Raw genomic sequence first — 17,273 nt, 5'->3', positions numbered from 1 at the left:
ACCATCAAGTCCATCAAGCATTGTTTTCCTCATATACCTCCCGTTCACTCACTATCAATGGTTCATTCTCAATTGACACTGTTCTCAAGTTTTGCATTATGTTGCAATCACAAGAATGAAATACTTTAATGAACTGCTCATTTAACACTACTCCTATTTCTTCCGCAGTGTTTATCATCCTCCTATAATCATTCTTCCTTCTACTGGCCACATATTCAATAAACTCCCTAGGATTTCTTTTTGTCTCATTTGCTAATTGCTGTTCTTACTGCACTTTCACTACCCTTACCAAGCAAGTAATCTTCCTTGCTTGCCCTTTGTACTCCTCAAGTATGTGATTATTACCACTCATCTTGTGCTGCTTCCACAATGCCTTTTTCTTTCAGATTGCATGCTTCACCATTTTGGATGACCCATCTGTCATCCATTTTACAGCCTACCTTATTAAATCTCCTGACCTTTGGAATATACTCAGTCACTGCCTCTACCAGATAGTTCCTGAGTAGGGACCAAGCAATATTGATTTCCTTCCTGTCTAATTCTCATTACATGATATTGCTGCAAGCTGTCTCCTAAGTTTGTCATAATCACTAGCCTTATAGTTCCACATATAATCTTTTCTAACAAAAGACCTGATAGGGCTGGTCACTACCACCCAAGTGACCACTTTCACTAACTAAAAGAAGATTTGACATTTCATTTATAATAATATCTTCTGATGAGATTATCAAATTCAAGACCCTCGATCCTCGTGTAGCCTCTGTTACATACTGCCTAAGATAGTTGTCCCTCAAATATTCAACAAATTCATTCCCTTTGTTTCCATACAGTGGAGAATTTTGGAGAAATTAGTAAGAGATAATATTCAAAATTGGGCAGATGAGGGTAATATCGTTAAGAGGCACTTGTTTCAGTAATTCGTTTGCCTTTTATAATAAATTAATATGAGAACTATTATGAACAAAAGGCATATGCTGTCTTTTTGTTTTCTTGAAAAGGTATTTGATAGGGTGACACGTGATTAATTGATATTTAAGTTACATGGGGATTAGATATCAGTTTAGTAAAGTAGATTAGAAATGGGCTACCTGATAGCTATCAGAGTTGCATAGAGAACAGTATTAATGAAAGGAAATCTCACAGTACAAATGAAGTTTCACAGGGCTTGTTACTGAGAATGGTAATAATCAATGATATTGTCAATGCACTTTAGGGTGATATTCAGTTGATTGCAGATGATGTGAAGCTTGGAAGGGTTATTACTAATAGTACCAATGTGGTGGCCCTTCAAGAGGATTAGAATAAGCTGTACCAACAAGCAAATGAATTGGGATATCTTTAATGGAACTAAAGGTAAGGTCTTGAAATTTGGTATCCACCAATGCCTGATTGTGTATTTTGTTGGTGGAATTACACTAATGGAAATGAAGGAGGCAAGGGATTTTTAGGTGATAATCACCTTAACTATGAAGTTTATGAGACATACTACAAAGGTAATCCAAGAGTGTTGCAATACTAAGATACTACTTTATCTCCAGCAGAGATAAAGGTGGTCTGATGCAGTGATTAGATTGCATAAAGCCCAGATCAGACCACATTGTGTCTGACACACTAGGAAGATTTTTCATATAGTAGACCAAAGGGAAGGAACAAGGATAAGGGATCATCCCTGGAAGTTGCAAAAGGTAGTGAAAAGTGTCTTTTTTGCATGGAGGGTGGCTAGACCATGGAATGCATTGCCTGATAGGGTGATGAGCATGCAGATAGAGAATGGTTTTAAGCATGTTATGATAGACTTTGTTTGTGTAAGGTTGGCCTTCCATGGTGAACCTTGTGACTCCATGAATAAGTTTTGAATAATAATAAATGATAATATGGAACTTCAAGAAGAGTAAGAACTCAATTGGTGGACCAATTTTGTTTGCATCCCATTTATCGTACCCCTTAACTCATTCACAGATACACATGTTATTTTCACTGCCAACCCATTCCACTAAGTATCTTTCCATTAAGAGAAAAAACTCAGCCATTCCACTCCATACTCAATTTCAGCTTCTACAAATGATCCTCTGTTCTCTTCCATCCTAACATATACTGACAGGATTCACCTTTTAGTAAATGTTAGAATGTTAGGAAATGTTCCATGTCCACTGTATAAAATCTTTTATCAGCTTGCCAAGTTTTTGTCATCATCTCTCCTCTGACTGCACACTAGGGTTTGTAGGTCACACTCCCTTAATCTGTCCTAACAATATCTTGATTACTTGCCACCTTCAATGTCACCAAATGCAATCATCTTGCCTTTTCTCTCACAAAAGGGATCTCAGCTCATCTACACATACCTTTCAGTAATACACAAATCACCAGGCAGAATCCAATTTCTCTCTCTGTACTAACATTCCAATCACTGTTCACATATTTAGGGTGCTACACCTAAACTTTCCCTAAAAATTCTCAATGCTGTCCAGAAGAGAGCAATTTGGCTCATAGGTAATCTTCTTCCATACAAACTCATTTCAATTTCTATCTCACAGATATACTGTTTCAGTTCTGTGTCTGTTGTACATGTACCTCCATAGTCACTACTCCAATGGACTGGCAACCATCATTCCTCCACTTTCTGATGGGTCTGTTAAAGCAAGAGGAACACATGCTCAGCAGGATTCCTCTTCAGTACAACTGCAAACACACTGAACCTGCTTCTTATTTTTTATTCTGTCTACCTCTGTCTTCTAAAACAGACTTTTTCATGAAGGATTAAGTATTCATAATCAACTACAACCTGCAATTTTAAAAAAAGTCAATAAACTACTTTACGAATTCTCAGCTCTATTCCACATGCAGTACTGATGTGCTTATAGGTTCTTTTACGTATCTTTTATGGATTCATAAAACAAAAACCTCCCTATGATTTTCTCATTCCCTTAAAAATGGAAGACCAAATGTCAGATCAGTAGTTCAGATGAAGTCGTATCAAGGAAGAGAAAGTGATAACATTATTCATATATGGCAGTGTCCTTTTCAGCATCACTATTATCCTCTGTGTTGTTTTTACAATCTTTACAATAAGTTCCCTGAATTTTAATTTCCTGTCAGTCCCATCATTCTGAGAATCCTAGCTTCATTATTTTCTTTGAGCAAAATTCCATTAATATAGCATGTTATCCAGGATCTCTTCAACACTAAATGAATAACTTTGCATATGGCAACAATCAACTAGCATCCATTATCATTTGTCCACAGCTGGCTTATCCAGATTTGCTTGCATTTGGATAGATGGGACGCCATGTCAGAATTCTACGTTACCACCCTAAGCTACTTTTATATCATCTGTAAATAATGATATCTTCCTTCAAGCCATTTTCATTAATATACAAACTGAACAGCAATGGTTTGAGAATCCTGGATTACTTCACTAGTTCCACAACCCAACTTTTTGACCATAACTCTTCGCATGCTACTTTCTGCAAGCTATTGGTAAAGCTATCTGCTTATCACGACCACTAATTCATTTTTCACCTTCTTCTGTATAGTATTCTTTATTGTAATAATATAACTTCTCTTTTGGGAATAACTTTATTGTTAAATGAGAGCAAATTAACAAATCCATACTGTTCATTAAGGAGTATCAACATTCTATCCACCCATTGCTGAATTTGAATTCTCATAAACTTTTCCTTAATAACTTCAGAGATTGATTAGGCTATAATTTAATACATCTGTTTTGCACTACCCTAGTTCAACAGAACTATCTTGCTCTGTTTTAATTCCTGCTGAGGTTAAGAATTGCATTTAAACAACTAGGTCAAACATCATAAATTTTCCCCAAAATTCCCCTAACATGCATACCAAAATCCCATCAAACTCTATCCTGTTTTTGCATTGAGATGTTGCAATATGATTAATATAGCCTACTTACATATACTTCTGTTCTCTAATCTGTATCTCATTGCAATATCAGGTATTGTTTTTTCCACTTGGATAAGAAAATTTAGAAAAATGGTGACTCAGTAGCCCAAATACTTAGTCTGCACCTTGTCATCCTCCTATTATCGGTGTTTAGTAAGAATAGTTACCACAATAATTTTTTTTTTTTTTTTATTTCTGCACTGCAATACAATTTTCCAGGAAAATTCTGCTGTTGAATTTTCCTCGAAAATTCTTAAATAAACTAAAAGAAAATTCTGTATCTTCTAGTTCATTTAGCTAATTCTTTTGCATAAATCAGATTCTGCTTTCACTAGCACTCCTTCCATATCATTTAGTCAGTTTCATCATTATCTTTTTGATGCAAAACATGAATGTCACAAAATTGCTGATAGAGGTAACTACTATGACAGCACATGTGGTAGTAGCACAAGTTTTGATATAGTTGAGAATTCCAGAAAAACCACGACTTGCATAACAGTTCAGGTGATATGCCACATCCATAGACTTCAGCCATGTGACACCAGACTAAAATAGTATAAGGACAACTGCTGCAGAGAACATAGTTGAGATATTTCATGAGCAGTTCATAAAGGTCTTTCATCCTTGTGAATGAGACATTTATTTATTATTTCAAGACACCTCCAAGGAGTCTGAAGACTCATCGAGGGCAGACACCTACTCTACAGCTCTGTCTCCACCACTACACTGGACCTCTACCACCATCTATCTACATCAAAGCCATTGATTGCCCACCACCAGCAGTATTTTATATCTGTAAATGGTATGTGTTTGGAAGCACCGATTTGTCTGTATGTGGGATGAAAAACACAAGTTTCTGGGTCGAAAAACCCTGCTACCTCCATATGAGATCAGCTAACTCACCTTCAACTTAAAAAATCCATATAAAGATTCCTCCAGTCACAGGTGAGAATCGAACCTAGGCCTTTTCCAATTGAAGGGCGAAACATACCATCATTCTTCCAATTGCGTTACGGAGGCACGATATCATGGAGACTTTGAAAGCAGTGGATAAGGAGGAGGAGGAGAGAATGACTGTGAGTGAGGAATAATATGGGGTAGTCTTCCTCACAGAAGTATATGGGGCATTAAGCAAACTTGATATTAATAAGGCTGTAAGACTTGATGATATTTAGTTCAGCTACATGCTGAACTAAAAAGCTGAAAATTATGATCAACCTAGGAGAATGTGTTAAGTTGCAAGCAAAAGAAAGAATGAACGTGGAAGAATAACTTGATTGAATGCAGATTGTACTTTTAGTGTCAGAAGCTGATGAGAACTGCTCAATTAATGAGTGCTCACTTTGCTTAGATATATCAATCAGATGTATGTAACATAGTGAAGTGCTACTCATGTATAACTTATTAAGTTATGCAAGAGCTCTTCAACCTCAATTAGTTATATAAATATGTGAAAGGACTAGCCAATTCGATAAACATTCCTTTAGCAAACCTGCTGATAATCCATCTGTTCCTATTGCAAAATTCTTTTCAGGTTATGCAAGAGTTCTTTAACCTCATTCTCATGCATCTCTAACTCTTCATCCAATGTAGCAGTAGAACTGTGCACCCTGTTACAAACACCTGGTTGATATATCATAGCAAAATGAGCACTCATTAACTGAAAAATCTCATAATCTTCTGACATTAGAGTACCATCTGTATTCAATAAAGTTATTCTTCCACATTCATTCTTTTTTTTTGCTTGTGGCATAACAATAAAATTCTTTGGTTTGTCTTTAGCATGAATAGCCAATTTCTTTTCATACTCTGATTTAGCTTTCTGCACAATACGCATTACTTTTCTGGCCTGTGATTTATAGATTTCATAACACCTCTCACTCTTATCTCATGAATTCTTTCCACATATTTCCTTGTGAATCTCTTGCTTAATAAGGTTGAACATCCATTTCATTCCTAACTTATTATTCTTTGAACACTAGGGATAAATTCGGATACACCTCACTAAAGCACTTTTTCAAAGATTCCCTTGCATTGCTGAGATTTTTCCCATTCAGTAACTAATAACATGGTATTTAGATTATGAAGATATATTGCAAGCATGTGGATTACAAACTCTGGTTAACAGCAGAAAGAAGGGTGATATGATAAAGGTCTATAAACTTTCAAATGGGTGTTATAAGATATTTTCTGATGAAATTTTGCATTATATGGAAGGTGGGTAGAGAACACAGGGGCATCCAAGGAAGTTAAGTTTGTTCAGAGTCAAAAAAGAGGTAAGAGAGAGGTTTTTCTCTCACAGAGCAGTGAGTGACTGGAATAGTTTTCCTCTAGGAGAATCTAGTGTAAATGATTTTAATAGAAGGTATGACAACTAGTTTGGGTGATTTTTATTCTCTCTCAATTAGTCCTTGACTCCGTAGAGGTCTCAGATAATAATAATATATTAGATGCTCAAGAAGTGTCCTAGTGAGCTAACTATATACTTGCTGCATGAGCACAAGGGCAAAATATCAAAATAGGAAAATCACGCTGTATTATAGTAGTCTGTTCAGTGTGCTGCCAAACAATGAACAAAGACAACTCCTTATCTCTATCTATTCTCCCTCCACACACGCATGCACACACACACACACACACACACACAACCCAGATAAACATTGTCACCATTCGAAGAAGTCAGGAATGAAATATAAAGTGAAAAATATGCATTTGCTGGCACTCGCAAACAATGTTCTTTGTGAAACATCTTTACTTGCACCCCTATTCCACTAATTGTAAACATGGAGTAAACTTGCAGGTGGTGGCAGTAACTATGTCATCTCTTGGTACTACTAAGACAACTGCAACAATTTACAGTAGTCTCATCACCCTTATCTGTGGGTTCGCTTTCCGTGATTTATTATCCGCGGTTAACCACGACCCAAAAATAATAAATGAAAATTATAGAAATAAACAATTCATAAGTTTTAAGTTGTGCGCCATTCTGAGTAGTATGATGAAATCTTGTGCCATACCACTTAAGATGTGAATCATCGCTTTGTCCAGCGTACCCATGCTGCACTGTATAAGCTACCCTCCTGTTAATCACCAAGTAGCCATCTCAGTCAGCAGATCAACTGTTATGGTGTGCTAAAGATGAAGCTGTAAAGTGCTTCCTTTAAGTAAAACGGTGAAAGTAATTGACTTCATAAGGAAAGAAAAAAAATCATATGCTGAAGTTGCAAAGATTCTATTTATATTCATGTTCACATAACTTTTATTAGAGTATATTGTTATAATTGTTCTATTTTATTATTAGTTATTGTTAATCTCTTATTTTGCCAAATTTATACATTAAACTTTATCACAGTGCAAATGAACAATGAAAAAACAAATTTATAATTTCAAAATTATATTTTATTTCAACATAATCTCCCTTAAGACTAATGCATTTATTCCAGCAATGCTCTAATGTCATTATCCCGTCCCTGTAGTTGTTTTGCAGTAAGATCTGCAAAATATGAGAGAGAAAGGGAATACAAGAGGAACAGGGAAACGGGGGGAGCTCGGGTGGACAGAGAGACGTGGCATAGAGAGAGAGTGAATGTTGAAAGTGGCAGTGAATGTGTGTATGAGGATGGAGTACATTGCAATGTGGGTGGAGAAGTGGAGACTGGGGAGGTATATGTGGTAAGCAGTGATAAAAGTGATTTGGCAGGTGTAGTGGAGAAATCACAACTAACATATGGCTTGGATAGGATTGGCTATAGACCTAAAATTAACAGTTGTGTTTGTTTACAAATACCAGAAGTATCAGAAATAAAGGGGATGAAATGGTTTCAGTGATTGAGTTTATTCGGCTCCAAATCATTGGAATAAGTGAAACATGGTTGATTGAAGATGATATCGTAACTGGAATAGAAATGGAAGGGTACAGTATTTTTCGTGAGGATAGAAAGGGCAGGAAGGGAGGGGGAGTGCTGCTGATGATAGCAGGGGAATTAAGTCCACATAAGGTAGACACGAAAGGGGGAAATAGTAGCAATTGTTATGAGGCAGTGTGGTGCAACATGGAGGTTGAGAGGAAGACATATTTAGTTGGATGTTGCTATAGGCCTGGGAATGAGGAAGGTGGTGATGAAGAAATGTATAAACAACTTGGATTACTGTACAAAGGAAGAGTAATTATTATGGGTGATTTTAATTATGGAGGTATAGATTGGAATGAAGAGATAGCATTTGGGAATAAAGAAAGTAAATTTCTCGAGTTCTTGAGAGATAACTATCTCAGGCAGCATGCAAAGAAAGGCACACGAGGATCAAGAGTTCTAGATCTCATCATTTCAACAGAGGATGTAATTGTTAGAGGGATTTCACATTTTCCTCCAGTTGATGAAAGTGATCATGAAGTAATCACCTGTGTTGTGGCTAGTCATATGCAGGCTTTTGCGAGGAAAGGATATATGTGGAATTATAAGGCTGGTGATTATGACAAGCTTAGGAGACAGCTTGGAGCTATAACATGGAATGAGAGGTTGAGCAATAAGGAAATAAATACTGCATGGGAACCGACAAAGAAATATATAATAGCATCAATGTACAAATGTATCCCAAAGCCCAAAAGGCTGAATAAGTTTGGCGTAAAATGGACGAATGTGGAGCTTAAGCATGAAATCTTAAAAAAGAAAGTCCTTTGGAGGAAGTACAAGATGAATAATGGTAATCAGTCATATGAAGAATATAAAGAACAAGCCAGGAGAGTGACTTAGTTTGTAAGGAAAACAAAAGTAGAGTATGAACAGAAATTAGCAAATCAGGCTAAGAAAAACCCTAGAGAGTTTTTTTAGATACGTGGCAAGTAGAAGGAAGAATGATCATGGAAAGATGAAGTTAAGGGATGAAAGTGGTAGAATGGTAACTGCTGCAGAAGACATTGTTGAGGTATTCAGTGATCAATTTATAAGTGTGTTTCATCCTGATCAGGGTGGAATCATGAAGAACTTAATTGTAGAGAACATAAGAGAGGATGGCTTAATTGTGAGTGAGCAGGAGGTATTTGAGGAAATAAATAATCTTGATGTTAATAAAGTAATAGGATTTGATGAAATGTCACCACGCATCTTAAGAGAATGTTCCAGAGAACTGGCAGTAGCATTGGCATGCCTGTTTAACAAGAGTTTTGCAACAGCACAGGTTCCAAGGGAGTGGAAGGAGGATAAAATTGTTATACTGCATAAAGATGGTGATAAGGCTGTAGCTTCAAATTATAGATCGATCTGTATATCTGGAGTTGTGGTGAAGGTGCTGGAGAGATTGGTGAAAGTAGGGTACAGAAATGGGTTGATAAGAGCAGTATTCTCTGCAGTTATCAGCATGGGTTTGTTAAGGGGAGATCATGTTTCACTAACTTACTTATGTACTATAACAAGGTAACAAATACCTTGGACAGAGGAGTTGCATATACAGTGGACTTCGATTTTGCAAAGGCTTTTCATAGACTGCCACATGACAAGCTCTTAAATAAATTGAAAGAGATGGGATTGGATAACAGACTTCTGTGTTGGATCAGTGACTGGCTGTCAGATAGGAATGAGAAAGTTGTATATGGGGATGCAGTATCTCGAAAGAGAAAGGTCACTAGTGGTGTGCCACTGCGGTCAGTTTTGGGGCCATTGTTATTCAATTTGAATGTTAATGATATTGGGTTGGGATTAACTAGTGATATCCAGCTGTTTGCAGATGATTCAAAACTGGGGAGAGCAATGCACAATCAGGCTGATGTTAATGCCTTACAAGAGGACTTGAACAGATTGCATGAATGGGCAGGCAAGTGGAACTGTCAGTTCAATGATGACAAGTGTAAGGTTTTGAGATTTGGTAAGCAATGATGGGATGCAAAGTATACACTTGGTGGGGAAACTTTAGCAGAAGTAGAGGAGATGAGAGATCTAGCAGTGATGGTGGTCAAGGACCTGAAATTCAGGGAACACATTGCACAAGTTGTGAAGACATCACATCGAATGTGATGTGAATGTGTGATGTGATTTCACATCAAAATCACATCGAGCAGTCTACTCTCCAGCCAAAAGGCTGCAGGTTCATGTGCTGTGGGCATGGATGTTGTGATTGTCTTTGGAAATACTAGTGGTGGTCAGCGGTAGATGGAGTTGGTGTAGTTGTAGTCAGTTGGTGGATTGAGTGGTAGAGACAGAGCTGTAGAGCAGGTATCCCCCCTCAATGAGTCATTGGGCTCTCTGGAGGTGCGTAATAATAATAATAATAATGGCAATGATGTGGAGAACCCTGACATGCAGAAATAGAGAGGTTTATGATTTCATTGAATAAGGCCTTGATCAGGCCTCATATGGATTATTGTGCACAAATTTGGTCACTGGGTTTTCATGCTGACGAGGATATGTTGGAAAGGGTACAGAGAAGATTCACAAAGGTAGTCAGTGGTCTATGGAATGTGTAGTACAAGGACAGATTGAGAGAATGTAAGATGAAGAGCCTCGTGAATAGGAGGAAGAGGCGGGATATGATTGAGACATATAAACTGGTCAGGGGCTGTTATCAGGTAGACATGGAAGAGATGTTTCATAGAATTGGAGAGGGGCCATTGCTGGAAACTGTATAAGGAGGGTGTGAGCAAAGGAGTGAGAAGCAGGTTCTTTGCATGGAGGGTAGTTGGTGAGTGGAATGCATTGCTTGAGTGCGTTGTGGATGTGGACACGTTGAATCGGTTTAAGATGAGGTTGGATGAGCATTGCATGCAACGGTGAGTACCTCCCACGATGAGTCTCTGACTCCATGGAGGTTAGGTGTTGATAATAATAATATATCCCTCTACAGCAGCAATCACCTCTTGATTCAAAGAAAAACTCTGACCAGCAAGGAAGAGTTTTAGTTTTGGGAAGAGACAGAAGTCAAAGGGAGCCAAATCTGGGGAATAGGGTGGATGTTCCAACAATTCATAGTGCAGATCCCTTAATTTTCCCATTGCCAAAACACTTTTGTTGACAGGTACACTGTCCTGATGAAAGATGATTTTTTTTCTTCTGCAAACCAGGTCTTTTCTCACAATTTTTTTTGTCTAGTCTGGTTAAAAGATAGGAATAATATTCCCCAGTTACTGTTTTACCATTTTCAAGATAATTAAAGTGTTGAAATCGACACACAAAATTAGTTTTTATTCTTGTTAAAATACTCCAAGCACTGTTCAGAGATTTTCACGTGAGGGCGTTTTGATCTCCTTGTGCACACCCATCCTGAGAAAAGCTTTTTCATTTGCAATTCTTCATGCAAAATATATCCTACACATTCTTTTGAAATGCCTATAGTCTCAGCAATTTCACACATTTTGACTTGCCGGTCATTCAATACTATATCGTGCACTTTTTCAATGATTTCTGGTGTTACACTTTTTGGAATTCCTTCACATGGATCATCTTCAAGGCTGGTATGGCCACATTTAAATTCCACAGGTCATTTCTTAATTGTCGAAAACGAAGGAGAAGAGTGCCCAAAAACTTTTATGAACTTCACATGAATTTCTTTTGGCATTAAACCTTCTTTTACAAAGAATTTTATAACCACACGATACTCAATTTTATCCATTTCAAGGGATAATACAGACAACACTTTTGCTTCAGAACAGCTGTATAAAAAAAATGCTTGATAAAATGACTTGCAATTTCACATGGATGCTTATGATAGATGTACGAACTCAGAAAAAAATCTCTTGTGGATAGTGTTGCCATCTATGGTCAAGACCAAGAACATTTAAAACCACCCTTCTATGTATAGGAAAAAACATAGTATACATAGGATTCAGTACTATCTGTGGTTTCAGGCATCCACTGTGGGTCTTGGATAAGGGGAGGACTACTATATAATAGTTTCTGTCTGATACTGTTTCAGCATGGAGTTTATGATTATATGATGTCACATCATTTTGAGGGAAAAAACTGGTCAGTTATATTCATGATTAATAAATGAATAATGCATAATGCATTTAGGGAACACATCGCCAAAATTGTGAAGACAACAGAAAGGCTTCTGGGAATGATGCGGAGGACACTGACATGTAGAAGTAGGGAGATTCTTGTTCCGTTGTATAAGGCTTTGATTAGGCCACAGATGGACTATTGTGCCCAGATTTGGTCACCGGGTTTTCAGAAGGATGAAGAGATGTTGGAAAGAGTCCAAAGGAGACTGACTAAGGTAGTTTCTGACCTCTGGAATGTCGAGTATGAGGAAAGATTGAGAAGATGTAATTTGCAGAGTCTGATGGACAGGAGGAAGAGGATAGATACGAGTTGGTAAGGGGTTGTTATAGGATCAATGCTGGAGACATTTTACAGAGAACAGTGGGAGATCAGGGGAGAACCAGAGGTCATCCCTGGAAACTGTATAAAGAGGGTGTGAGTAGGGGAGTGAGAGGCAGGTTTTTTTCGTGCAGAGCAGTGAATGATTGGAATGCTTTGCCTGAGAATGTGGTGTCTGCAAAGAGATTGAATGTGTTTAAAACACAGTATGATGAGCTGTGTGTGTGATAAAAGGACCTCCCAGATGAGTCTTTGACTCCGTGAGGGCTTGGGATGGTAATAATAATAATAAATCTATTTATATTAGAAATGCCATTTATGATGGTCATAAACAACAAGCTGATGAGTAAAATTAGTTTTATTTTACTCAACAATTAAAGGGCATTTTAATCAAACATTTCAATTTTTTTATTTATTACTTGAAATATGAGAAAATGAAATATACCTTATTTCATGTTTCAAAGGTTTCACATCCTCACCAGAACAATAAATATCTGCTACTAACATCTCACATGTTGGATCCAGAATAAAGAATATGGAATGCTCACCAGCAGTTATCATATTAGAATGTCTCTATTGAAAGTATCACAAATCAAAATACTTCATAAAATTGTGGATATTAACAATTAAAAAAAAGTCATTATTTATTTACACATTCCTTATTTACCACACTGGTCAAACTTATTTTGACCTATTATTTTTGGCTTATTGGCCTATTATTTTTAACCACTCAAAGCCACGATGACATTGGCATTTTTTGTATATTATGACTGTAAATGACTGTAAATAAGCACTCTCAAGGACTCACACATAGTTAGTACAGGAATGGCAACCCCTAGAAACCTGATGCTGGACCACATTTTATTTCAAATACCAGAAACCTTACTATTATCTGTAGTTTGGTCCCTACTCTTCTTTCTGACTTGGCTTTCTTCCCTCTTCATTTTTCCCTATTACAGTAATTGGAGTGAATCTTTCCTATATTGCTGAATTTATTAAACTAAGCAGTAAGGATCTGCCTTCTCTCTCTAGGTACTCGTTCCACCTTAATTGTGGACACTGTAACTGGTTCTGGGGGTCCAGTTACAGTATTAGCCCCCATGAAAATTTTGGTAGGTCAAAGATGTAAAAAGAATATGGCATGTGATCTGACTGGCCCTTATCACTGTCTCGGGATCTGTCAGCCTGAAAGTGAGAAATTGAATATTGCAGAAATCAAGGAAGTTAGAAATAAAAGAAATAAACACAGTGTTAAAATTGGTACATGGAATGTGAGAGGATTGAATCAATGTGTAAAAGTAAAAAATGGGGGTAAGAAGTCGGATTGTCAGAGACATTCTGGAAAGGCGATATGGAATTTTTAACTACTCTTCCAAAGGAATATAAAGTTATGGGAAGTGGAGGACGTGAGTTTAGAAAGTAGTACTCACATTCAGTTATTAATGTTAATAGGAAATCTGAAAGAATAATATCAATTTTAATAGAAAGAAAACTAAACCACTTGTGATTATACAAATTTATGTGTCCACCACATCTGAAGATGATGAAGAAATTGAAGAATCTTATGAGAAAATAAAGGAAGCTATTCAAGATATTGGAGGACTGAAAGATAGGATGCTAATCATTATGAGTGATTGGCCTAAATAGGAAAGGAAAGAATAAGTTCTGTTGTAGACCAATATGAATATTGAAATAAGAAATGATAGAGGTGATAGATGTATTGTATTTTGTTTAAAAATAAATTGATAATTGCAAACACTTTTTATGAACAAAAAGAAAAAGCAAGGTATATGTGGAGATCTCCTGATGCTACATATACTATTCAAATAGATTTTATTATGATCAGTCAGAGATATAGAAACAGAATAACAAATGCAAAAGTTATGCCAAGTGCCGACTATGGATCAGACCACAGACTTGTGAGAATTACAATAAAGTTAAAAAAAAACAACTAACAGATTTAGAACATTTAAGTGGGATATGGATAAATTACAGTAAAACCAAACTTTATTTCAGAATAATATAGCATAGTATACTGAAAAAAAAGGAAGACCCCAATAAATGGATCAAGACAAAAGAAGCAATATTAACTGGAGCAGAAAAATGTATTAAAAAAACACAGAGTAAATTAAAAAAAAAAAAACATGGATAACTGAAGAGATACTAGAACTAAAGGATTAAAGAAGAACCTGGAAAAATAAGTCCAATGGAAATGAAGAATATAAAAGATTAAATAGACAAATAAAAATTAAATGTGGAGAAGAAAAACATAGATGAATCAATAATAATTGCTTAGAAGTAGAGAAATTAGAGAAAGAAAATAAAATTGTAGAGTTACATTCAAAAATAAAATTTCTTAATAACCAAAAGAAAATAACAAGCCAACAATTAAAATATAAAAATAAGAAGTTGAGACTGAGTAAGTGGTAAGTGGTGATAAAGGTGTGGTGGAGAAATTACAACCAATAAGTGGCTTGGATAGGACTGGTCATAGACCTAAAAATGAACTGCTGTGTTTGTTTACAAATGCCAAAGTATCAGAAAGAAGAGGGATGAAATGGTTTCAGTGATTGAGTTTACTCACCCCAAAACCATTGGAATAAGTCTAACATGGTTGAATGAAGATGATATACTAACAGGAATAGAAATTGAAGGATACAGAATTTTTTGCAAGGATAGACATGACAGGAAGGAAGGAGAAGTGCTGTTGATGATAGCAGGGAATTATGTCCACATAATTCCCTGCTATCATCAACATCATGAAAGAGGGAAATAGTGGCAATGGTTATGAGACAGTGTAATGTAATGTGGAGGTTGATAGGAAGACATATTTAAAGAAGGTCATAAAGTGACCTTCCTCTTTCAAGATACCAGGGGGGAGGGGTGTATAATACACCATTTTTTTTCAAGAGACAAGGTTATTTCAAGAGAGAACGATGTATAATATTCCCTATACTTTTCAATATATACAGTGAAATGATAATGAAAGAATATGAAGAAATTGAAATGGGAATAAAAATAAATGGCATTAGAATTAACAATATTAGATTTGTTGATGATTAGGTGTTTCATAGCGAAATCAGAAATAGTTATGAATACTAATCAAAAAGAGTCAGAATTATGGCTTAGTATTAAATACAGATAAAACCAATATATGGTAATAAGCAAAAAACAGCAACAAAGCAAATTTAAGAGCATCAACATGATTCATTCAAAATGTAAAGGCTTATAATTATTTAGGAGTAATGATTATAGAAGATGGAACAACAGTTATGGAAATAAAATCAAGCATAGCTAAAGCAAAAGAAACATTTTGGAATAATAAATTACTAATGACCTCTGGAATAAGAATAATAAAATCCTATGTATGGTCCACATTAAATTATGGATGTGAGATGCGGACATATACAAAATCCCTAATCAAGAAATTGAGGACTTTGTGATGTGGTGCTATAGGAGAGCACTGAAGATTTCTTGGAATGAGAAAAAAAAACTAATGAAGAGGTATTGAAGTTAATTCAACCCACAAGAGCACTCATGGAAGACCTTATAAAGAGAATGTGCAAGATGCCAGGACACACATTAAGAGGATCAGCAGGGGAAATGTTTCTGGAAATACTGAAGGGAAAATTAGAGGGAAGAAGATCTCCTGGTAGACAAAGGACTTTTTGGGTTTGATGCTATTATGAGATCAAAAGAATGACAGAAGTACCATTATTGTTAACCTCCAAATTGGAGAAGCAATCCAAATCCTCTTGAAGGAAGATGATATACTATTACTAATAACCCTTCCCAGCTTCACATCATATGCAAACACCTGAATATCCCCTTGTAACCCATTGAAAATATCATTGATATAAAGGTTAAACAATACAGTCCTGTGAGACCATACTTGTAACCTGCTGCTTCTTTGATACCATTCCTCATACACAACTCTCTCTGATATCTATCAGACAGCCAATCCCCAATCCAATTGATTAACCTGACATCCAAGCCCATGTGCTGCAACTTAAATATCAGCTTATCGTGTAGCACCCTATCAAATGCCTTTGTAAAATCCAAAAAGTAACAAGAGCATCAACTGCTCTTGTTACTTTATTATAAAAGGCAATTAGTTTACTAAAACAAGAGTACTCTTTAACAAATCCATGCTGATCCTCACAGATACCAGTACTCTCATCTGCCCAATGCTGTAAATGATCCCTCACTAATTTCTCCAAAATCTTAACTGCTGAGGAAATACAAACTGGTCTATAGTTTGTCAATATGACATGACCACAGCAATTTTATTACTTAGCAATTTTATTAGCTATTGCATACCTATGATATATAATGCATGATAATTACATAAAGATTATGTATTTATTTATCTCTGCTTCTATTCTGAAGTAATTACATCATGAAAAAACTAATACATAATAATACCAGGAATACTCTTACTAATTTATTTAAACAAAGCACCTGTATATACATCACTGTCATTTTTTAAAATTAAATTAAATTTTTTTTTCTTGACAGTATCACCATGTACATCAATTTTCTATTTGCTGTACAACCTGTACAGCAAATAGAAAATACAAATATTTGGCCTTTGCTCAAAATGCCCACGCCTTGTTACCCGGAATTATGATGAACTTAGGCATCAGTGCCTCTTATAAATAGAAAGTCCAAAGCCATTAAACATCTTCCAAAGACAGTATTTCTTTTGAGAAGTATCTAAAATTTACTATTTTCTGGGAGATACTACAGTAAAAAAAGTTCAGACTAGAAGAAGTTATGAAATATTGGAGTGTGAACGCTGTACTGATGTCATTCAGAGTCAAAGAGATAAATCAAGACTCACTGTCCAGAAAACCATAAAATGGACAGCCTAGTATTCTGATGCCTTGTCCCTGTTGCTTCAAGGAGGCTAGTGAAGTAATCTGCCACAGCAGCTGAAATAGAAACCAGTGCCTCATTGTACATGACATTTGGACATACCTTGTCTGGTCATATAGTTCATCAAACCTGGACTGTACCAACAGCTATCATGTTCATTTTCGACTGCATATAAGT

At 36.1% G+C, this 17,273-nt stretch overlaps 1 protein-coding gene across 1 annotated transcript in view; it reads right to left on the bottom strand.

Moving 5' to 3' along the window:
• Positions 1-17,273, bottom strand: part of LOC150098392 (cAMP and cAMP-inhibited cGMP 3',5'-cyclic phosphodiesterase 10A-like) — a 534,534-nt gene that overhangs the window by 209,056 nt on the left and 308,205 nt on the right. The window contains exon 12 of the mRNA XM_090405194.1: positions 12,664-12,791. Coding sequence (XP_090261320.1) covers positions 12,664-12,791 — 128 coding nt within the window. The remainder of the gene's footprint in view (positions 1-12,663; positions 12,792-17,273) is intronic.

Source organism: Typopeltis vanoorti, chromosome 15, assembly GCF_054136105.1.
Source record: "Typopeltis vanoorti isolate ZY-2024b chromosome 15, IOZ_Tvanoo_1.0, whole genome shotgun sequence".
Lineage (NCBI taxonomy): Eukaryota > Metazoa > Arthropoda > Arachnida > Uropygi > Thelyphonidae > Typopeltis > Typopeltis vanoorti.
The sequence above is the reverse complement of the archived record's forward strand: the minus strand, read 5'-3'. Positions and strand labels throughout refer to the sequence as shown.